The sequence below is a fragment of the Scatophagus argus genome, chromosome 22, assembly GCF_020382885.2.
Source record: "Scatophagus argus isolate fScaArg1 chromosome 22, fScaArg1.pri, whole genome shotgun sequence".
Lineage (NCBI taxonomy): Eukaryota > Metazoa > Chordata > Actinopteri > Scatophagidae > Scatophagus > Scatophagus argus.
Window position 1 is genome coordinate 11,904,814 of NC_058514.1, and position 23,584 is coordinate 11,928,397.

General features: G+C 42.0%; 1 protein-coding gene across 5 annotated transcripts in view; it reads right to left on the reverse strand.

Annotated features, from left to right (window-relative positions):
• The window catches only part of celsr1a (cadherin EGF LAG seven-pass G-type receptor 1a), an 83,433-nt gene that overhangs the window by 44,311 nt on the left and 15,538 nt on the right, over positions 1-23,584 (reverse strand). For all 5 annotated transcript variants that reach the window (XM_046379608.1, XM_046379606.1, XM_046379609.1 and 2 more), the window contains exons 2-4: positions 4,548-4,903; positions 3,675-3,963; positions 237-459 (exon numbers count right to left, since the gene is read on the reverse strand). In XM_046379608.1, coding sequence (XP_046235564.1) covers positions 237-459; positions 3,675-3,963; positions 4,548-4,903 — 868 coding nt within the window. The remainder of the gene's footprint in view (positions 1-236; positions 460-3,674; positions 3,964-4,547; positions 4,904-23,584) is intronic.

The window sequence follows — 23,584 nt, forward strand, 5'->3', positions numbered from 1 at the left end:
AACTTTGCTTGCATAGTCTGCATAAGTATTAAATTCTCACAGGCTATTCAGATATTTAAGAGCAGCACACAGCAGTTAAGAAGATGAGATGATGACTTTTTTGTTACTCTTTAGCATATCAAGCTAACTAGATTACCTCTAGTTAGAGTTATTTGGAAGGATGGACAGCACCTTGTGTTAATTGGTATTAAAAAAAAAACAGGGAAAAGAAGGGAGGAAGGAAAGAAGGTACTCACATGACGGAAATAGTGAAGTGGAACCTTTGCCTCAGGCCTCTAAAGGTGATGAAGGACTGTCCAGGGAAGCTGCGGGTGGTCATCTCACAGTAGGGCTTCTCGAACTCCCCCGGTGGGCACTGGCACATGAAACCACCTGCAAGCCGGTTCACACACTTGCCACCATTCTTACACACACCGGGAACACACCGGTCTGATGATACATCCAGCTCACAGTGCTCACCTGTGAGGGAAAAAAAAAAGAGCAACTAAGTTGAAGAAAATTTCTGAGCTGTGTTGCATGTGTTGGTTGTTTTGATTGTTTTTTTATTGAAGTTGACAGCTCGCAGTGCAGTGCAGTATGAATGTTAAATTGCTTGTTATCACATCTCATCAATATATTATCATCATTTAAAGTTTTCGGTGAACCACGCTGTCCACTGTTCATAGAAATATAGACTTATTGGACGCATCATCTGTTTGGAATCCAGTTGTTTTAACAGGATGACTTTCATTATAAGTCAAGCACATGTACAACAGTGTTACAGTTGTATTGCTAAGGCTCCTCACAAAAACATGAGTTTCCATTTAAACATTAGCAACAATGACAATGTTTAAAGGCCCGACAGGCTGGACACAAGCTTAAACAACAATTTAGCCATATTTGGAGAGAACAGTGAGGATAGGAGATAAAGAGGAGTAAGGTGCATGAAAAGGGGGGTGAAGGGTGGGGGTGGGGGGTTAATGCACAGTGGGTAAAGGAAAGAAAGAAAGAAAGAAAGAAAGAAAGAAAGAAAGAAAGAAAGAAAGAAAAGAAAAGAAAAGAAAGAATGGAGACGGTGAGCACAGAGATGAGGCATTCCTCCACTAAATCAAATCTATCATTGAACTCATGCTGAAACTTTTAAACCATACAAAGATCAAGTATCAGCTGACCAGATAAATCCTTCTTAACGTCACTAAGGTTTGGGTTTTGGTTTCTGGTTACAAAAATCATTCTTGAATTAGGAACGACATTCCTACAACTACTTCAGATTGTATGCTTGAATTATCTTTAGCGTACCTACTTTCAGCTACTTCTATATCTGCTGTAACAAACCATGTCCAACATTAACAAAACTCACTCACAGAACTTACTCACGGGAACTTTTTGTTAGCGCTCAAAACTGAATACAGCAATCCACTACACTGTATAAATCTGCGTGATTTTTCATCAGTACATTAATGTGCAATGTAAACAATGCAAAATTTAAAATATGTGACTAATCAGCTTTGCAAGTGCCCTTTGAGGAAGGAATGCATTCTCTCAAGTGCCACAATGCATTTGGATTATCAGTGTATTGAAGAACTTCAAACCTTATGGATAAACCTTAGAAACTAAAAGCTACATCTGTGCTCCTCCTAAAAAGAATAGTTAACATTACAGTCATTACAGTCTGTTCTCTAGTGATTAACCTGAACGCACCATCTTGGCTCTAAACCTGAAGATCTAAAACTTGAAGGTTGCATGTTGATATCAGATGTATTGTATTATACAATCTGATTCGGTTACTTAATGTAGTGCGTCGCACTATGTGAAATTCCTCCAAAATGACCATGTGGCTCCAGCTTTGTCCAAAATTAGTTGAGCATAGTTTCCTGGCTCGACTCATATAAATTCCTCTACTAATACACCAGAAGACTTCTTTCTGACTGTAATATTATTTGTGATAGTTGCTTCTGCGTACCATGCAGTGTTGTGTGTCAATTTTCTGTTCAGACAAGATCTGTCCAGCCAGGACACACACACAGACCCCCAACACCACAGCCTGGAACCAGCTAATGGCCCTTCTATCCTCAGTATAATCCTTTTTTCCAAGAGCGAATTATAAGGATCTGTTTCCCTGTAATGCAGGAAACCCAAGGAGGACAGAGCAGGCCCCCTGTCATCAGCCACATAATGGTCCCTGATGGGGCCTGACTATCTAGAGTTGAACTATGACCTTCAAAGAGGAGGGGGACACTGAAATGTAGGTAAGGGAAATATGATGGCTGAGTGGAGAAGATGGACATGGGGAGTAGGAGAAGAAGGCGAGACAGGGCCAGTGAATAACAAAGGCTGGTATAATCAGGTACCGGTAATTACATCAGATAAGATAGAGGAAGAGAAAGAGAGGAGAGGTAGAGTGTTGGGAGAGACGGAGGAAGAGGAGGGATGACAGCTGTCAAATGCCCTCTATGCCCTATTTGGGAGAGATGGTCAGTCACGTATCAGATGTACAATGGGGAAGTATCGGAGGAAGATCACTGACATGAGGAAATATTTCTGAAAGTGATTTCAGTGGGAATGATGAAAGCCACCCATCATCTACCATGTGAACACTGAGCAGAGTGAATGTAACTGCCAGCTTCCAGGCAGAGTTTTTTTGTCCTTTTCTCTAAACCCATTTAAAAAGGTACATTTTAAATTAAAGGCACCCTGTGATGTTTTCACACAAATTTTAGATTTTGTGTTTCTTGCCAAATCACACTGCATATCCTACAGCTAGTACTGAACACTTCTTTTTCTCATAAAGTATCTGCAACGCTTGTTTTGTTAATACTTTATAACCGTTACTGGTTACACTGGTAAGTAGGAGCCCTCTCGTTACACTGTATTGCTTTCACATACTGCTCACATGTTACAATATTAAGATCAAGCTTTCAAGCAAAAATGTGATTAAAGCTAATGTCGTTTAGCTGAACGGGTTAAAGTGAAGTTGAAGTGACATTTGAGATGAATCTGGTTTGACCAGAATAGTCAGCATTCCATACACCTCTACACAGCAATAAATCTACTTTGTGTGTGTGTGTGTTTGTAGGCAGGTGGCTATACCTGCAGTATTACAAAGCATATGTTCACTACCTGAACTGGGGTCGACCTCAAGCTACAACAATAGGTGGTGAGAGATTTTACAACCTGTCAGTGCGGTTTAGTACTTTTGTACAAACCATTAAAGCCTTTGTCAGAAAGAATATGAGCCCTTGCACTTATTTATAATGGGCTATAATGGGGGCATTTTTCTTGGGAGAAACCCACTGACTACTGCACAGTATTATTTGTATTAAGCACAATATAGTTTAGTTTAGGTTAAAATAGGACATGGTAATATTTGTTTGTAAAGAGCAAAAATACTTTGAAAACAATAAGGATTCATGAAGAACAGTGATCATTTTTTGTACTTTGATATTCTTCCCACATTCTTCAATGAGAAGTAGGTTACAAATAGCTTAACTCTGTCAAAAGGTCCCTAAAGTTGCCATGAGTGTTAAATGACTTTTAGGAAGTTTATTTTGAAAGTGTAAGCCTTTTAATAAAAAAATATTTCTCTGATAGCACAGCTATAACCAGAACCCATTTGCTATAAACTGCAAAAAATGTCCATTATAAAAAGTCAGTTGGTCTGCATGTATGAAGGAATGCCAGGTACACAAACTCACCCGTGAACTCTTCCAGGCACTCACAGGTGTACCCTCCCTCTCGGCTGCGGCACCTCCCATTGTTCTTACAGGGTCCTGAGAAGCAAAGGTCGATCTCAGTCTCGCAGTAGTCCCCAGTAAAGCCAAGTGGACAACGGCAGCGCAGCCCATTGATGGGGTGGATGGGCCGAAAAAGAACCGTGTCAGAGGCAATGAAAGGAGGAGAGCTGTCGAACTTCAGCACTGACACACACTTCATGTAGTTCTCACAGGGCTCCCGCAGACAGATGTTGTCATCAAATGGTAACACCTGCAGAGTAGAATAAATCCCATTCACATTAACAGACTTCAGTGAGACAATTTAGATTCAAATTTTCATTAAAGCAGCAGAACAAGAGCCCCTAGAGTCCCTAAACAGGAGTTTGGCGTCTAGGCTCTGGCCTCATCACTCCCCACAGATATGCTTACATGAGATAATGGGGAGTGGTGAGAAAACATTGAACCTCTTGCCGGAGCCTGCAGGTGGATGCTGGGATGCAGGTGGGGCTGCGAAAACATGCAGAAGTGCTGATTCTGGGTGGCAGTACGCTGACAGGCGGAGGGCGAGAAGGGAATTTTTTTGCAGTTTAAACAGACCGCCAAACAGGGAGTTGTGCTAAAGTGACCAGTGGGGAGAGTAAGGTATGTCACATGTGCATATAGCAGAGCAGCTCCAGCTGGCTGCCTGAGCTAGCTCACAGGCTTCACTCCATTAGTTACTGAAATTTCCTCCATTAAATTTCTTCAATATTTTGATTTTAGAGCCTTAAAATATTAGTTTAGCTTTTAGAGAAATGTATTATTTTGCATTTGTGTGAATGTGTAGATGTGCATTTGATTGTCTGTATATATTACCTCCTGAGAGGATATAAGCCTGAGCAGGGTCCTGTTGAGGTAGATCTGTTCCTGCAGCTCCTCAGAAGGGAAGAACGTCCCTTTACCCGGGGTGCCTCCAGGCTGCAGCGCCGAGAAGGTTACATTGAGGATGGAGCCTTGCACGTCAGTGTCATTTTGGATGTTGAACACGAATACGGCTTCCCGTTTGGTGGAGAGCACAGTCGCCACACCCTCAAGGAAGAGACTGAGTAGAGGAGAAAGGAAACGCTCCTGGGACATGTTCTCCAGACGCACAGTGATGCTGTTGGTCAACATGTCATCAGTGATGATGGTGACACGCAGCGTGCAGAGGGCCACAACACGATGGATACCATCTGAAAGTCAGAGAGCAGATATTTCAGTGTTACTTTAACTTACTGGCAGCTCCAAAAGACACTGAAGGGTAACAGCACAACAGGTTAAAAGATTTGCAATTAACACACAGCGCACTCAGTTTTAAGTAACCAGTCTGATAAATACAAAGAACAAAACTGCCGACAAAGATCAACAGGACTGAAACCAGGCTGTGCCTGGTTAACCAAGGTGAGTGCTTTCTGTGATAGCGAGCATATCAAGAAAGCAGAGGAAGGTCACATTAAGCCAACAACAAAAACACACTCTTGCAAGCCAAAAGTGTTTCATAAGTTTATGAGGAGACAGAAAGTGTCAAACATATAAGAATCTGGTGTCACTGCAAAAGAAAGACATGTCCATCGTTATAAAAAAAACAACTAAAAACTAATTGGAGGCCTGTGCTACAAAAGTTGATTTATAATAAATGAATAAAAATGATTTATTACATGTAATAGTGTCTATTAACTGTATTTCTCCCACATAATTTCTCACCGATATCGCGTTACAGTGAGACTTGGAGAGACATGACTGCCACTTGATTTACTGCCAAACTGCTCTGTTTTTATGTTTCTGGATAACTGCTGCTGTCTCTACTGGTCACGTCGTTTTTCTTTAAATGAAATATTCACTATTTTGCTAATATCATCTTTGATATATATATTATATTATTGAGCCTACAGACAGGACCACTTCTTGTTTATTATTTTGTCTGTATGTTGGAATGAATGAAAAAAACAAAGTTATTACATTTAAAATTAAGCACCAAGATAAAACAATGGCTCTTATGTGTTTATTTGATGGCTCCTTACCAGACATTATGTTAATTCAACTGGTTCTTGATACAAAAAAGGATTGAGACTAAAGGTTTCAGGCAAACAGTTAGCAATCTGAACAGTGAGTCATATACAATACACAGAAAAAAAAGAGGCAGAGCTTTTTGTTTTTGTGCTTTGTTTGTTTGTTTTAATCACAATATAAAGGCTGACTGTAGTAATGTGGTACAGTGTTATTAAAAGAAAATGTAATAGCTTTAACCTGGCAAAATCATCTCAGGAAAACAGAACAGGCGCCACAAGCCCCACCCCAAATTTTGTACACCTATACTCCTAAATCAGTACTGGTAGCATGTATACTGTTTGGCCCCAGTCTTATCTCTTCCACACTCTCTGACCCCTCTATGCTGCAGCATAACAGCTTGACTTGTTTACTCTGTAACACTTTTGCCGCTAGATTGAATTAAGTGTTGCCAGTCAGGGTAGATTCGGTGTGATTCAAAGCCCCGGGTGAGAGTAATTGGATCAGTCTAGGATTTCTGCCCCTAGAGAGGATTGAGTCTGGTCTCAGACCTACTTCTGGTACAACTGTAAGCTGTGGTGCCTATGGAGGGAAACAGAAGTCTATAGGCTGCAGAGGGCACGGACTGGGTGAAATACAGCTGACAACAGGTGGTGAGGCCAGATGAAATCTGCAGGGGGATAATACTGTTGAAGCGGCACAGGGAGATGGGTCAGATTGCACTGCTTTGTGGCACCATACTGAGCACATGGGCGTGTAATATGTGTGTTTTCAAGTGTGTGTGTGTGTGTGTGTAGGGGCTTAAGGGTCAAAGAGTCAGGTTGAGGTTCAGCCACAGGTGCTCTGTCACTCTGAAGATGCAGATGAGGTCATTTCTCAGGACCCTAAACTCTCCTCATATGCACACAAACACAGAAGCACATTCGATCAGAGCAGGGTGCCGACAGGCCGGCTCATCGGGCTAGCTTCAAGCTCACTGCTAACCACACTGGAGGTCAACTCCAACTGCACTAGGATGAACAACTCACAATGAGATGCAACATAAGGGTCAATTAGTTCAGTGCAGCTGAGCCACAGCTGAGTCGCGGCTGTGGGGACATAAAGGGGACATAATGGGTGGCGGCAGAGTGACAAAAAGCACACACAGAAATGCAGACACACATTAACAAGTCACTCTGCAGGACAGTGACATTTAGCAGCAGCTGTAGTGCATTGGGCTGCTGTAATATGCTGGAATGGAGGTGCTCATTCAACACAGTGCTAACAGACATCGCTGCTGGCTACTGTGTGTTTATTTCTCTGCGGCGCTCTGCACCTGTCTCTCCCTGTAGGTCGGGGAAAACACTGTTATCCCACTTGCCTTCAGACATCCATCAGCTGATAGTTTTACACACCCTTGAATACACACATCCTGCATGGATTCATAATGTTGCAGAGAAACAAAATCACAGCAGTTGTACAAAGTCCCAACAAATGTCTGTAACCAAGGAGGTCTTGACACAATCTGTTACCACTTGGCCTATTTAAACAATACAGTTTGGCTCATACTTCACATTTACTCATTCTTCTTTCACACCCAAACTACATACTGAAAGCAATCCTCAGTGTATGGCTTTCACACGATGATTAACATGGGACTTCAGCACCTATTCTACACACAGGCAGAGCTATTTCCTGACTAAATAAACTGTAGCATATTAAAGCTCTGGTACAGTTTGAGTGGGAATGACTTGCACAATGGGGACAGTCGGACCAGCAAAGGATAACATGGTGGGGGAAAACATTCAAAGGAGTGAAAAATCAAGGAGAGCCTACCTCCCTCGCTCAGAAAACACTTTTTGAATTAATAGAAGAATTCACCTTTTAGTCTTGGGACTGTTTTAAAAGACAGTTGTTTGTTTCCTTTCTCTTTCCAGGGGTATCCCAACCAACACTATTTATAACCGACCAGCTGCGAGCATGAGCTCACACACACATGCAGAGGATGGGCTGAACCATGGAAAGGGTGTGTCACAAGCAGATGCCATGGAAAAAAAAAAAAACGTTCTATGTGTATAAGTATGTCATCACACACACATACATACATGGTGGACCTACACAGACACAGTTTATTAGCACTTCAGTTGTTTTAATAGATGCCCCAAATAAAAGCAAGTGGTTCAAAGCCACAGTTTAATCTCACTGCTTTTGAAGTCACACAAGTAAATCATTACTACATTACTACACGCATCCTCTTATCTCTATTAGCTGCAATGTTGATTTAACATATTTACAAGCGTCCACGCACACTCACCGGATAGCCCTTGTAAAGATCAGTAGTGTTTTATAGCACATTATGATTTGGTTATTACACTTTTAGAGCCTTACACCACTAATAAATCTGAATCTAGTGAATGAGATGTCTCAAACACATTAATTGGAATCAGCTAATTGGGTGGTTTGTGTTTACTGAGTTGGACGTAGTTTAATTATTGACAAAAACGTAAGTAGATATGAATAGGCCACACATTTAGAGGCTTGCATTGTAGGTGGTGAGCCCGTGAGAGGTGATAAGAGCTGTTAATGAGCTGTGAACCAAGCCGCGCCGATGACACACTTGTGTTTGTGCATGAGAACAAATGACCATTCACACATGCACACACACGAAAAAGCCAATAAATTTATCTATCAACTGACAGCTCTCTCTCTCCCTCACACACACACACACACAGAGGTCTGCGGTTTGAGCTCATCGTAACCATCTTAAATTGTTGACTCGCACTCTGTCCAGCTGTCCCTACGGGCACCACACACAGCTCCCAGCAACACGCCCACATACATTCATCTATACTGTACACAGCATAGGCATTCAAGCACACAAGACCTCAAACTCGGATCACTGTTACACTGAAGAGTCACAAAGTTTACTTTTCACTTTAATGGTCTTTCAAATTACATTTTTTTTTCATTCTTCCTTCCAAAGCAAGCACACTTCAAGCATAACAGAAGTCAGACACACTCTCGTCATCTTAAAAAATAACATTATTAGGCATGCAATCATGTGTATCTCTGAACATCATAATTTATCTTATCACTGGACAGTTCTTTTTGTAATGCAATTGGCTTGCAGTCAGATACGTGTGATACAGAGATAATCCAACCCCTTGCCAAGCTCCACTGTGTAATGTCAACACCAGTGTTTAGTCAGTTAGCAAAACAACAGAAAACAAACAAGACTTTGGCAGCTGAGACAGGTTTCAGAGAGGCGACAAGCCCACCAGTGAGACACACTTTGCTCCTGACACACACTCTTCCCTCCTGAAGCCCTGTCCTCCTGTCGAAACGTAAAATCCAGGCTAAGCAATCTTTTCTTCCATTTTATTTAACTGTGTTTTACCAAACCATCTTAGATTTTCACACTTTTCTTGTTTGTTAATGTTCAAAGGACCCACAGGGTTTTACTTGGAACCTGAAGCTATTCCTCCCTTCAGGAGCCCTTACTCAGCTGAGGAACCTATTTCCTTCCTGACATTTATCATGACTAAAGAGAATGGAAATTGGGACTTTAAAATGTTACAACCTGTAGAGTGTCCTGCCATTATTAAGGCAGGAAGTCTATACGGTAGGGCATTATTAAAACATAAAATAATAATTTCTCCACCCTATTTTTCTTTTCACCTTGCAACTCTTTTTACTGCACAGTAAAAGTTTTATAGCAGTCAGGTACTTTTAAATTCTAGAGAGTGGCAGGCAACTTTCTAACTCTTCCTCGGCCTTTCTCGCACTCTTTTGAAGAAGACGGTTTCAAATATTTGAATCAACACAAAGCTTTCAAACTGAGTGGCTTCCAGCCAATCACTGGGCAGAAACTCAACTGTCGGCTCCACCTTACTGGACACACCTGAACACCCGCAGCCTATCAAGTAGTGCAAACAAACACCAAGCTTGAGGTAGATGTGATCAAACACACGCACACGAACACACACACACACACACACTTTGAGCAGTACGATCTGGCAGCATTCCTCATTCACTTGCTACTTTCTTCTTCTCTGTTTCCAGTAAAGCTTAAAACACCCCAAAGCTGCCCAGAACAATAAGTTTTCATTGCTCTGAGCTGACTTCAATAAAAGTCTTTCTTTCTCATCTTCTTGCTTGTCTGCTCATCTCTGATCTCTCTTTGTGTGTCCATACTCCATTAAAACATTTCAGTTTTCCTCAAAGGAAGCACTGGCCCCCAGTAGTAATACCAACTGTTCTGGTCAGAGTCCAACAAGATGTCAGGTCCCATCTCTTTCTTTTTCTCTCTCATGGCAACCAGCGCCAATAGCAGATCACATATCAGCAGCCTGCAGACACACTGACAGACATCCTGCATGCCGAAAGCAGAGGGAAACCACCCCGCAAAAATCACACTGAAGTTAACTCAATCAAAGCACCATCAATCAAAGGACATACAGCCAACTGTGCACAAATACAAGATGGACAGAAGAAAAGAGATTAGGGAGAGCAGGAAACGAGGGAGAAATGTTTCAGGGACTGAAGAGCAGATTGTGAATGGTTAAAGAGTCACTCACACTATGCCATTTAAACAAGGTGCAGCAACAGACTCCTACAACAGAACATCACCTGCGCAGCCAACCTTAATGGACATTGTGGGTTGAAAACTGTAAGGTGAAACATTTTTGAAGTTATCGATTTCTCTTGATGGTTAATATATTATTACTGAATCGCATAAAGCAACAGTTTTGAACCGATGAGTCTGAGAAGAACCACTGAGTCTGAAATTAACAAATGAGTCAGGAGCTGCCCGGGAAAAATAAAGGTGAAATAGCTATTTCACATATTCCCATCATGAAGTATGTGTTTCAGTTGTTTAGCCATATGCAAACAAAGGTTAACCAAGGGTAGATGATTAACTGCGGGAATGCCAGTGGCAGCAGGTTAATAGATAAAGACTAGGGAAAGATGGAGCTCCACGGTTCTCTGAGATAAATCTATAGGACCAGACTCCTGCTGTATTTTATTTCATGACATGATAAAAACAATATTTTTCACATCAAAGTGCTGAAATTCTAGAAATCTGAAACTATAATTTATGGAAGAATAACAAAGCCAGAACTTTAGGTTCTTGCACATGTGCAATCACAGCCAAGCAGGCTTTGCTATCACCTTAATCTCAGTTTACCACAAGGACTGACAGGGCCACGATTCTACTGTCCAACCTCTGTCAGCTTACACTCAGCACTGGAGAACTTTTATCTGCTGGCACTCGTCTGCTGATGAACACGTCCGTGTGTGTGTTGGTACGCTCGCTCATATCTGGAAGCACTCAGCGTAAGGCCCTCTCATCTCCATCCACAAGCTGTTGGCCATATTTTTTCTCAGGTATGCCCGTCCATCCCATCCCCATACCCGTCTGATTAAAGAGTTGAGGCTGGAGTGGCTAAGCTTTGAACACTCGTACAGACACGTAGAGATAAACTTGATGGACATGCAAACCGCTGGGCAGTCAGATAGAGATGAAATCTTGGAAAAGGGAGGGAATATATGGACAGAGATAGAAAAAGGAAGGGAGAGGATGGGAATAATATACTGTATGTTTTTTTAATATTCAGTATGAGTAAGATATGAGGAATGAAAACAGCAATAAAGAACTGGACAGAGACAGATAGAGTTAAGCAGTGTGTAATTCACTCTGTTTTTGTTAAATGCAGGAGGCTGATTAACTGCAGTGTGTGTGCATATGTGACCATATATCACCAAGCCTACGCACATAAACACACAGCTGTTGCAACCTAATTTCCCCACAACACCTGCAGCTCTTCAGGGAGGCCAAACAGACCAAAGACCCCCCTCTTCCTCTCCTCTCCTACTCTTCATCCTCCTGTCACTGTAGTGACCACACGAGTGGGATTAGCGCTTTCTCGTTCTCTGTTTGAGCCTTCATAGAGGAAGAAGTGTCAGCAGGCACACAAAAGATTCCTTTCACCCCAGGAGTGAGTAGCTGGATGAGGGTAGGGAGTGTTGGTGCGGTCTGGGGTTGTCAGAAGGATAACATCCCAGAGAACAGGTGGGATTACATGCAGAGGCACACATGACTGAACCAGGATCAGTGATTGAACTAATCAGACAGCCCTGAGAACAGGTGGGAAGGTAGCTCACTGGTCAAACTAGAGAAGAAGAAGCTGAATCCTTTGGGTCACAAATATTCCAAAACCCATTTTGTCTCTCTATGAAGTTTGAGAACAGCCTCCACTTTGGACTCTGTCTTGGGCCATGCTCACACAGACAACAGCATTACATGAAAAAACACGACCCCCTCATTCTTTTGGGACAGCTGCATTGACTTAGCGGGGGTGTCAACGCAGAGGGCTGCAACAAACAAATGCAGAACTGTCTGCAAAAAAATTGAACCTGGCTCAACCTTTGCCACACCTCAATATATTTGCCATGAGAAAAAAAGTCTTAAAACTCATTGATCGTTCAAACCAATCTTCTTTGCTCACATTTAATTCCCAGCTTAGACAGATGTATTGCTTACATCTGAGGCATGTCTGCTCCATCAGAAAACGCATGGTTGAAACACATCTGGTGTAAGTAAGAGGTATGAAAACATCCACACACTGTGATAACCTGAAACCTTCGGCTTGGCACACGAGGGAGTGCAGAAGCCTGTGCTGCTGTATAAACTTCTCCTCCACCTTCACCTTTGAATAAAATGGACTTTCACAAGCCCTCCACAAGTGTCCTTCGTGGCTGTACTTAAGCAGAGCACTCAGGGGCATCGAGCACCAGGCCAAGAACCGACCTGGCTAGAATATCTATGTCCCATTTAGGATCCCTGTGAGAGACGGGTGAAAAGAATAGAAGCACTGTTCATGCCCAGACAATACTAAATGAGCCCGGATGAGAAGGCCAGACAATGCAAAATGAGCCCAAATGAACGCCTGACTTGTTTTAGTGCCTGAGGGTTGACTGGTATTAGTGCACTTGTTAGCTCATTGCCTGCTAGACTTTTGCCAATGAAGGTAATTAATCTTGGAGATACTAGAGCGACGACGATCAGTGAAGTACAGATGCGGACATGGGATTGAAAGCGGAGATGGACGAGGAAAAGGCATCAGGCTTGTTGTTGTGACAAGATTTCTGAGCAGCTGGTAGTGAACATCATTCTGTTGTTAACAAGTCTGAGAAGACGCCCTCGGGACAAAGCAAAGCAGGAAGACAGGAAGCGAAAGAGAGCGGGATAATATTGTGGGAAGCTGCATTAAGCCTCCAACCCCTGTAAATCAATAAGAAATAAATTCTTTGTCCACTAAATTAGGCGAGCGTCATGGGATGCTTACTTTGCTGGGCTCACACAAACTCAGTTATAACATTTCAGAGCACAAGACAAGACGCAGCACAACATCAAGCCGAGAGAAAACAGAGGCCTAACGGCACACTATCAAGCACCATTAGCTGTCTAAATGTGCAGGCAATCGCAGGCACTATTAAATCTCTCTCACAGCAGCACCGCTTTTTGATTTTATAATTGATTTTAAAACACTATTAAATCCACTTAGCTGTTCCACCCAAGTACTCTGTCTTACAGCTATGCCAGCCCCCTCTCCCCCTCCCTCCCCCACACGTCCCTCCTGAGCCGGCTGATCAAGTTAAAGCCCTCCACTTCTTCTTATTAAAGGTTCAAAGGTTCACAGCTTCCAGGTGTCATTTGGCTCTGTTTCCACCAGATAATAGGTTGTCCAAAAAAACAACAGAAAGAGGAAGGAAAACATATCCCTTTTAGTCAAAGATGTGGTCCTGGATTTACCGTGCACACTAATGAGACAGAAAAATCAACAAATAACGAAATTAGGTAGGTAGGTATCTGGTGTGTCGTGTCATATTTTTGTAATTGGAAAGAAAAACTCGTAAAGCCGTGAGGAAAGGATGAAGAAGATAAATTAAATGAGTGACAGAGCAGTTTACGAAGTAAGTGGCCAAGGAGCCCGCAAGACAAAACAGGCTGGAGACCAAAGTGCTGAGTTGTACAGAGAAACAGCAGGGATCAACTGAGGCGAAGACTACTGCTCATCACCTCCAGTAGGTCGCCATTAGCCCTTACATGACGTATGGGTGCTCTCACCTCAGGCTTGTTTAGATTGGTTAAAACAAGCTTCATTGATTTTGTCCATACTTTCTTTTTCACATTCATTTATTGGTTTGCTGATGTGTCCTCTTTTCTTTGTCTGCAGTTCATTTGTGGTGTGAAAGTAAAGCAGACCATGGTCATGATAGTAGATATGTGATTATTAATAAGCTTGACTTATGATTTCTTCTGCTGGTTACAGCAACTCTCTAAGAAGTGAAAAGAAGTAGTTTATTAGTTTAGTTTTTAGGTAGTTTAGTTTAGCATTAGTAGTTTAGTTTATTTGCGCAAAAAGCAAGACATGAAAACATTAAAAATAAATTGCGCCAGTGATTTTTTCATAAAGATATCTCATCAAATAGGAAAAAAACCCCAGTAACATCTGAAATTAAAATGTATCATTTATCATGTACATGTATGACGAGCTCTGGGATTTTCCATGATCGACCACAAAGTGGAAAACAGAGGTGAGTTTTGCTTTCGTTCTTTTCCACCTTGAGCTATTTGGCACACAAGTGAAGACAAAGAAACACAATGGATCCATTAAAGAGTGTCTTGCTGTTCGTGTCCATGTGGCGTCTATGCTGAAGTGCTGATGCAGGGTGACAGTCGCCAGTGCTGCCCAGTGAACGAGTTATCAGAACTAAAAGGCAATTTTTCTCCTCGCTCACCTCGGTTTGCATCAAATGAGCCGAACTACAGGTGTGAAAGTGGCATATTTCACACATAACATCATGGTGTGTTTTACGTTAGTGCATATTTTTTAGGTTTTCAGATTCACATCTCAAACACAAACATACACCCTGACACCGAGCTGGTGATCGTGTGTGTGGTCGGCCGATTAGTATTAGCACTATTGGATCTTTTAAAGTCCCTATTCGAGAGATCACAGAAAGGTGAAGAGTCAAATGGGCCATTCTCTGTTTCGTAGCAGAGAATCAGTCAGCTATAACCAGGAATGCACACATGCACTCACGAACACACACACACACACACGTGCGTGCACACACACACACACCCACTTTCTAAAAGCCAGAGCAGCTTCATCAACAGTTGGTCACGCTTTGCCGCTCTGCACCCATGCAAACACGTGCGTTCACATTACCAGCTACCCATACAAACACACACAAACACACACACAACTGCAGGAACACTAATCATACACACAACAACGCACTTAAACACAACACCTACAGTTACATGCCACACATATGCACACACTGCTCCTCCCCTCCTGCACTCTTAGGCATTGATCCCATTTGATAAGCCAACAGTGGACAAATAGTTGGTTTGGTTGGGGGGTGTGGGGGTGGGAGGAGTGGGTGAGGCAGTGATCAAAAGCCTCCTCACAGGTCAGCCTGCACAGCTCTCTTAAGAGCTACCCAGCCATGAATGGCCTAATAGGACACAAGTATCTGTTACACTGACACTGGATCCTCTCTGCCCGGCGTTGGCGGCTCTCTTCCCTCGCTCATCCAGCCTCTTGTTCACACATTTGTATTTCTTTCATTCAGTTCTACTGGACATTTTATTGATGCTGTAAAATATTAAGATTTCAGCTGTCAAAGCTGTTCACAAAAACAACAAACTGATTTGAAATCCAAAAATATATGGCACCAAAAAAAGAAATATTTTCGACATTAGCTCATTCTTCTTTCAGTGGTTCCTGACTTTCTGTTTCTCTTCCTTTGCTTTTCTTTCTCTGTCTCGTTCCAACTCTCTACTTTCCTTTCGTTTCTTTCTCTCTGAGGAGGTGTCGGATTACAGTTATTGTTGGTGCTGGTTACTGATAAATAGGGTGCCTAGTTACCAGCCGACGCGCGATTGGCTCTTTTCAACAAAGCAGGGGAAGAGGAGGGGCGGGGAGGCGCAGTGGGGTCGCCCTGGGAAACCATGAGACTTGTGTCAATTTAAATAGAGATTTGGGCAAATCTTCAAGACGTTTGTGTGTGTGGGTTCAAGTGTGTGGATGCGCCGTTGCGTGGAGTTGTTTTCGTGGTCGCTGCAAGGACAAAGCTTGGGAGACACTGACCCTTCCGACACCCATGAATACCCCACTGACACCTGCTGAATACCCCCATCCTGCTTTCACCCCCGCTGGCATTAAAGTGGCACTCTGCCAAACTCCACCTCCTTATAAAGACATGGGCTGCCAGAGTAAAGGGACAGTTACGATAGAAATGATCTCATTCCTTCAACTGAACAGCTTTTCACTAAAGCTCTTGTCCTAAGAGTAGCTTAATTTCAGAATACAAAACCAACTCGAAAACAAATCAGAAATATTCAAAGACTTAATTTATTCTAATTTTAAACAAAAAAAGTAGTCATAGTAATTTCTGAACTAGTCCCTTCATCAGCTGACTGTTTCAGTTCTGTAACAACGTGACAATATTTTCACGACTGTTCGTGTTTACTTAACTTACTTACTTAACTTAACATATATACTTGGCTTTAGTAGCACATGTAGTTAGTAGCAGCTCAAATAAAATTGGATAAACAACCAAAATTGAAGTCAACTGTAAAATCACACTAAATATTAACAAATTGTTAATTGATATTAATGTTCTCAACTATTATGCAGAACTGTAAAGATCTTAGTTGCATTGGGGTTATGTCTTCACTTAAATAAGTTATTTCTCATCAGTCTTTTGTATTACTCTTCTATCTGTTCATGGATTGTGGAAGTAAATGCACTGGCATTGCAATAATGTGATTATTTAAAAGTTGCTGTGTAAAGAAAACAAACATTAAAATAAAAACCTGAATGCTTGCGTATTTCCTATTCAGGTAGCACTGATCTTAATATACTCAGGAAAATCCGACAAATCCTCCTCTTTCTTGTTTAACTGTCTCCCCAACAAGTGGCATGTCTGCTATTTACAAGGGTAGACACTGGATGAAAAGAATACCTGTCATTTCTCATTTTATGTCTGCTGTCATCCCACCGAGGCACAGAAAAGCGAATCAGACACAAAGACATAAAGTGACTTTTAGAAAAGCAGGCTGCTATAATTGTTGGTTTTCAATCCTAATTAGCCAAGGTAAAACCTCACCCTCTGTTCTCCTGTTGAGTATCTGAGGCCTGGAGGCTTGCTTTCAGACCTGCCGTCAACTTCAGGAAGTCTAGGAGAAACTATAAATTGTTAATGTAGTGGCCGGAACTTTAAGGCTGTCAGAGCAGGAGTGAGAGCTAACAATTATCAGAAAGGCAGCAGCAGTGCAAGTTCTGAGCCCTCAAACAAGGCTTCGCACATCAAGGCTTGTAAGGCATCTTAATAAATGTTTTCTTTAATAAATGTGACGTCCGCATCCGAGATTGAGCCTAACTGACCAGTGGTCCTTAAAGTTATATCCAGTTTTAGATCACATTTACCATCGCCATTTATCATCAACTATCACTAAATATATTTACATGCTGCAATTACTTCACTGCATTGTAGTTCTTGTTAGTTAGTGGCAGAGTCCGCCATTCCCACTCTTGTTTAAGAAAAAATAATACTCAAAAAAATACTCTCATCAGTCTCACAAACATAAACGAGTCACTAGTGTTGAGCTTCTTGGGAGGCTGGGATTTAATTCCAAATGCTTGGCTAATTGCCCTGACTGACACACCGAGTTAACACATGTCATCTATCAGCTGCTCAGATGCTGTCAGCCAGTTGGTCAGCCAGCCAAACATTTGTTCAATCAATGAGTCATTCATAAATCCATTCAGTCATTAATTCAGTCAGCCATGCAGCCACTCAAGCAGTCAGATGCATTGATTCATTCATGCATTCAGTCCATGTTAGTCAGTCAACAACCGAACCGGCCTGCAGATTGAAACAGCGCTGATACAGACACAGATGTCTCAGTGCTGGTTGAACTCATGTCAGGCTCGCAGCCCACCTGGAGGCGCCGGCTGCCAGCTGACCTCTTGATGTTTCTATTCTCCCCTGGCCCTGTGCTGTCACTGATTCACGCTGGACAAGCTGCAGCTGAAATGTCTTACTCTCCCTCTCTTTCTCAGGGAAAGACTGTAGAAGGTAGCTCAGGTGCATTTCACAGAGACTGCTGGTTGCTCCACATGTGTTTTTTTGTGTCTGGGTTTTAAGGGCCTTGACTGGGGTTTTACTGGTCAGGGACCTCATCATGTTAATCTCCAGGGATTCCAGTAATTCCCTATGGATTGTGTGCTGTTGAAAGAGGAAAATTAAGACAGAAGCCTAATGCAAAAATGAATTAGAGAGAGAAGAAATGTTTGCTTTCATATCCAGAAGGAAACTGTAACTGACACGCAAAGTAAAATTCATACTCTCAGTGCATCGGCTATAACAGCACCATTACTTCAACAGAGCCCCATTTACAGGACTATTCTGTTTGGAAGCAGTGAGTAAAAATGTGGCCATAATGGGGGCTGGAGAAGCAGAGGGAGAAAAATCAGTGCTGTATCAAAGTGGTGCGGTTGAGTGGAGGGGAATAATTCCTTCTCACCGGGAGATTCTTTGAAGTCAGAAAAAGAGGGGATGTGTGGGTAAGAGAAAGGGAGATGACCCCCACCTCTTTCCTCTCCCCTTCTTCCTCTGTTCTTATTTCTTTATTTGAGTCCCTTCCTCTCAAGATGCGTCTGTCTTTCTTACTTCAGGTCTTATCAACTCCAGAACTTCCATCCCCTCAACCTTTATCTTCTTCATTCTCCTCCTCCTCCTCCTCCTCCTCCGTTTACTTCTTTGCTTCTCTCCTTCTCCCCTCCTCTTCTCCTCCAGAGGGTCAGTTAAATGTCAATGTATTGTGTTTGGTGACACGGCTGACAAGAATGGTGTGTGATAATGAGTCAGCTTCAGGACAAGAAAAGAAGGGAGGCAGTGAGACGGATCAGTTTCTTTCGACTTCCCAGTTTCTTTCTTTCTAGAGAGCCTACCCACCTCCCTGTATTTTGGTTATTAAGCAACGAAGACCCAAAAGTATGGGGAAAAAGTATAATTTTTCATTTTCTAAAATTCTAAAATGCTTTTGCGGTGTTCTTGCATTCTAAGTTGTCAGTGATTGGAAAGTGGTACGCTGAAGAGCTCTCATATGTGCTCTGATACTATCATAGTTGGAAAACTAAAATTAACTTCTGCATCTGCAACAAATTTGTGAAAAAAGTAAAAAGGGACAACTACAGGCTATATGGAAGTGATATTTTCTTCCTGTCTTTCTTCTTCCTTTTCAGAGTTTACTCTTTGCCAATCCTGTCTTATCCTGATCCAAACCTTTTTTCTCCAATTCCTGCTAAATTCCTCATAAATTGAACAGGTTTTTTATCGAACACAGGGAAAGATGTGGGAATCTGTTAACTTAGTAAGTAATTAAGTAAAACGAAAAGTGATTTCTCGGCATTTCTCTGCAGAAACACTGTAGTAATGAGAAATCCTGATTCAATATAACTGTCCATCACAATATGACAGAACTTTGTAACTCATCACACTACATGATTTTTATCTTTGCTGGTCCCACCAGGTCTCACAAACCTTGACAAATCGACAGCAATGCTCACTGAAATTAGGGTAACAATACAACAGCATTGCTTCATTGCAACAGCATCTTTACCTCCTTATTACAAGGGAAGCAGCAAGACTTAAAGCCATCTTCAGATTCTAGTTTTACCACATTACTTGTCTTTACGCTCTTTCATTCATCCTAAAGGATCCTAAAGACCACAAATGGCCACATCTTGACAAAGTATTCCAGCATCTCCAAAATTACAGATTACACAAACTGCTTTGTACGAGACAACATGATTCTCGTCACCTTAAATTACTCGCTGTGCCTCTTCCTCCTGCTGACGGCACTCCCCCGCCCCCAGCCCCCCCAGCCCCTCCTCTCATAAAGGGGGGATTTATTAAGGTGGAGAAACAGTAAATTATGACTAGACAACCTGCAGGTACACGCCCCATCATCACATAGCTATTTAGCCGACCCTCAAAGAGACTAATTTTAACAGTCCCACGAATTACTGTCTCAGCACTTTACGTCAATCAGTCAGAAATACAGAGATTTTTCCCAAAAATGAAGGTTTATTGAAGTTTTGGGGTTGTGTTACGACATGTTTTGATGCTTTAAAGAAAAGATGGAACAAGAGCAGGAGCACGGTTATTAAAATAAGACTCCTCTAAGGACCATAAAGTTCTTCAAAATGTGTGCATGTGAGGGTGTGTGTGTGTGTGTGAATACTACTGAAGAGTAGTGAAGAGACTGAAGATGCATGCCGTACTAGAGATATTACTGCAGGGCAGTTTGCACAATGTTATGCATCTATTGTGAGTGTGTATTTGAAGACCAACACACACTGCATGTACAGTATGTACACGAGCATGATTGCACTTGCACACACACTTACAGGCGGTCCTCAATCTAACTCAATTATAAGGCTGCGTCTTGGTTTTGCTTGCAGGTGAAGTCATTCCTGTGGTGCAGGCTGGAATGCGGAGACTATGAAGTGGGATGAGACGTGGCTTCTAGTAAGACGCAAACAAGCTTCAGTGTGTCACAAAGAGCTTGTGTGTTTTCTGTTGATCCAGCATCTGTGTTCGCTAACCAGATGTGGTTTAGTGCAGATGGGATGCCTATAGTTTTACAAAGAAGAAAAAAGGGGACTGACGCTATTTTTAACATCTGTAATCTGTGTTGTTGTGTTTGCACACACACACTGATGTGTGTGTGTGTGCATGTGAGTGAGAAAACTGCTGCGCTCTGCTGTAATCCACAAGAGGGGAAACTTTCAGTGCATCTACAATGTAACTATGGCAATTATACTACAAATCTGATTTTTTTTTTTTTTTGGTTGCTATGATAAAGTATTGTAGTACAGAGCACAGAATGTTTTCACCACATTCACACAGTTTTCCAGATTATTTAACAAGATTAACAGAGCACAGTGGTGCTTTGAGCTTAATGCTAGTGTCAGCATGCTAACCTGATCACAGTTATAATGTTAACATGCTGATCTTTACCTAGTGACAATACTTACCATTACCAGATTCTTAGTGTAGCATGTCATAGAATTTATACAATTAGAATCTACAGCTGATGTGAACATGTAAAACAGATGCACAATTTGCATTGGAAGAAATGTAGGGATTACAGACTTTACCAAGCATGTGGAGGCAGAGAAAAAAAGAGATTGATGGAAGATAAAAAGTGTAAAAAGACAGAGCATTTGCGTGCAATACAAGACAGCTCTGCTTACGCAATGCCAGAGGTATGCCAGTGTGTGATGTCTGCCCACGGCTGCTGTCATCGCTTTAGTAATAATAGGCCACTTCCACTTTATCAGCCTGCAGCCTTCTGGACCCCACTGACTGAGTGACTACAGACAGCAGGGATGGATGGGAATACATGGCTGTTTATATGCCTACATGGCAGTGTGTGTGTGTGTGTGTGTGGCAGAGGATGATCATCTCACCTGTTTACCAAGTTTCCCTGGAGCCAAACCACAACGACTAACCACAGCTCTCCCCTCTCATTTTATGGATGCCGTCTTACAAGACTGACAGGTCTCAACTCATAGCTGCGTGTCCTCAGCTCATACAGCACATAAACACACAGATGGACCTGGTGTGTGTACCTGAGTGTGTGTTTCTGCCTTCCCTGACCTTGAAACACACCTTAGAGAGTAAATACTAACAAGTAACATCAGTGCAAATCACCAGGAAAATATTCCCTGATTGTTTACTCAGCAAGCTGGCAAGCCAAAACTATGCTTAAAAGGAAATGCTGTGCTTAAAAGTAAAAACATGAGGCTTTTGGGACTGCGGGTATTTGCTTTCTTGCTGATAGAAATGATAAAACACTCATATGTACAGTATGTCTGTTAACTATGGAGCTACAGGCAGCAGATCATTAGTTTAACTTTCAGTAGATTAAAGGCTTCTTCAAATTACTTGTTTTGTATGACCAACAGCTGAAAAAGTCCAAAACCGCATGAAAATATTTAGGATTGAAAAGCTGGAGGCGCTGAGAGTTTGCCATTTTTGCTTTAAAAAGGCAATTAAATTGTTGAATAATTCTGCCTTTGACTGATCAGTTATTTGATTCATTGTTTAATGACTTAACTGACCCGTGTACAGGGATGCTGCAGTCTTGGTTCACATTCATGGTATAAGTAGAATCACATTATTGTCCAAATGCATTTTACACATACTCAGAACATATCGTTTTTGGTTAACAAATCCTACCATCCTAACTATTAGGAGTAGCGGGCAGCTATTGCTGTTTGCATAGGTTTGTGTGTGTACTGATGGATGTGTCTGAGAGCAGCAGTATGCCAGGCATTCAGAGGCAGCTGTCGTTTCTGATCCCCAGTACGGAAACTGTTAGCACCGGGACTCTGGAGCTGAACCAACTCATTCCTCACATCACACACATGATTGAACATGGAGGAGCTTCTCTTTGGCCTCATGGTATCACAGTTTTACCGCCCACCAGTTCTTTATCCACATGCTGTATCGGATGTACGGCCGAGGACTCAAGACCGGTCCCAGCACCAAATGCCGAATACCTGAGAAGCCAGCCTCACGCAAGCATGAAGCAAAGGAGGCCTCATGCTCTCAAAACTCTCCAAAAAATTATGTTATCCCACTCAATATACCAACAAGTATGTGAAAGAACACGTAAGATATGGTTTAAAACAAGAGCTCAAGTGTCAGAAACCAGGAAATATGCCTAAAATCACTCACTTTGTCCTGTGAACCCATTATAACCTGTGTGACTTTTGACACATTGAAACAATCACTTCACACGTATAAACACAAAGCTAGTGGCCGGTTAGGACTGGCTATAGAAAGGCAATCAGCATTTGAAGACCCACGCAGAGATCCACGCTTTTGACATGTTAAAACCGAGCCTTTTCCTCACCTGTGCTTTTCACGTTAAAGCAGCTCATGTTAACTTAAAGGCACTGTATTCTAACACAGAGAAAGAGAGAGAGGCAGCAGCATTGTGTAGAGAAAGATAAAATGCAAATGAAAGACCGAGTCTTCTCTGTCAGTTCTGGGAACTCTTGTTTGTGTGAACTGTCTGAGGCGTGGTCACCACAGACTGAAATGTGAATTCACTGCCTGTTTTGGTTTCACCACCTGTATCTGTTATCACATAGGGAGAAAACACAAGCTTTTAAATCATTATGCTGGTAGGTAAATCAGTATTTTAGTCTAGCCATTAATTGCTTCTGTAAGGTTAGACTTTAAATGTGTAATCCATGAGCACAGCAGCTGCAAGTGATTTTTTTTTTTCACAGTAAGTGCGTGGATGACATGAATATCCAGCAAATAGGATTTTAACAAGAGTAATAAAGTTTTATCCTGTAGACTTCATAAAACAGGCAGAAGAATTGGCTCCGAGAGAATTCAAACGTCTAGACCCAGGCTATCCTTTATATTAAACATTCACCAATGCCCTCCAACAATACGGCCGCTTCGTTCACACCAGGTACCAAACACAGTGTGAGCATCATGGCTCTATCTTTAACAGTCTTCTGTATAAAGCCCGTGAGCAGCACTGATGTAGTAAACAGCTGAGTGACAAAAAGTCGGTGCTTCAAAAGATAAATGAAACCAGTAATATCATTTGGGTCTTATGTGTCCAAGAGAAAGACTCACATTATCTGTGACACATAGAAGGTAAGGCAGAGTGACAGTCCAGATGACCTGCAGTAAGTGGAGGTTTACTCAGATAAGACCTGCACTTAGAGCCACTGAGCCTTCTACTTTGTCTGTGTGACCTCCTGGGGGCC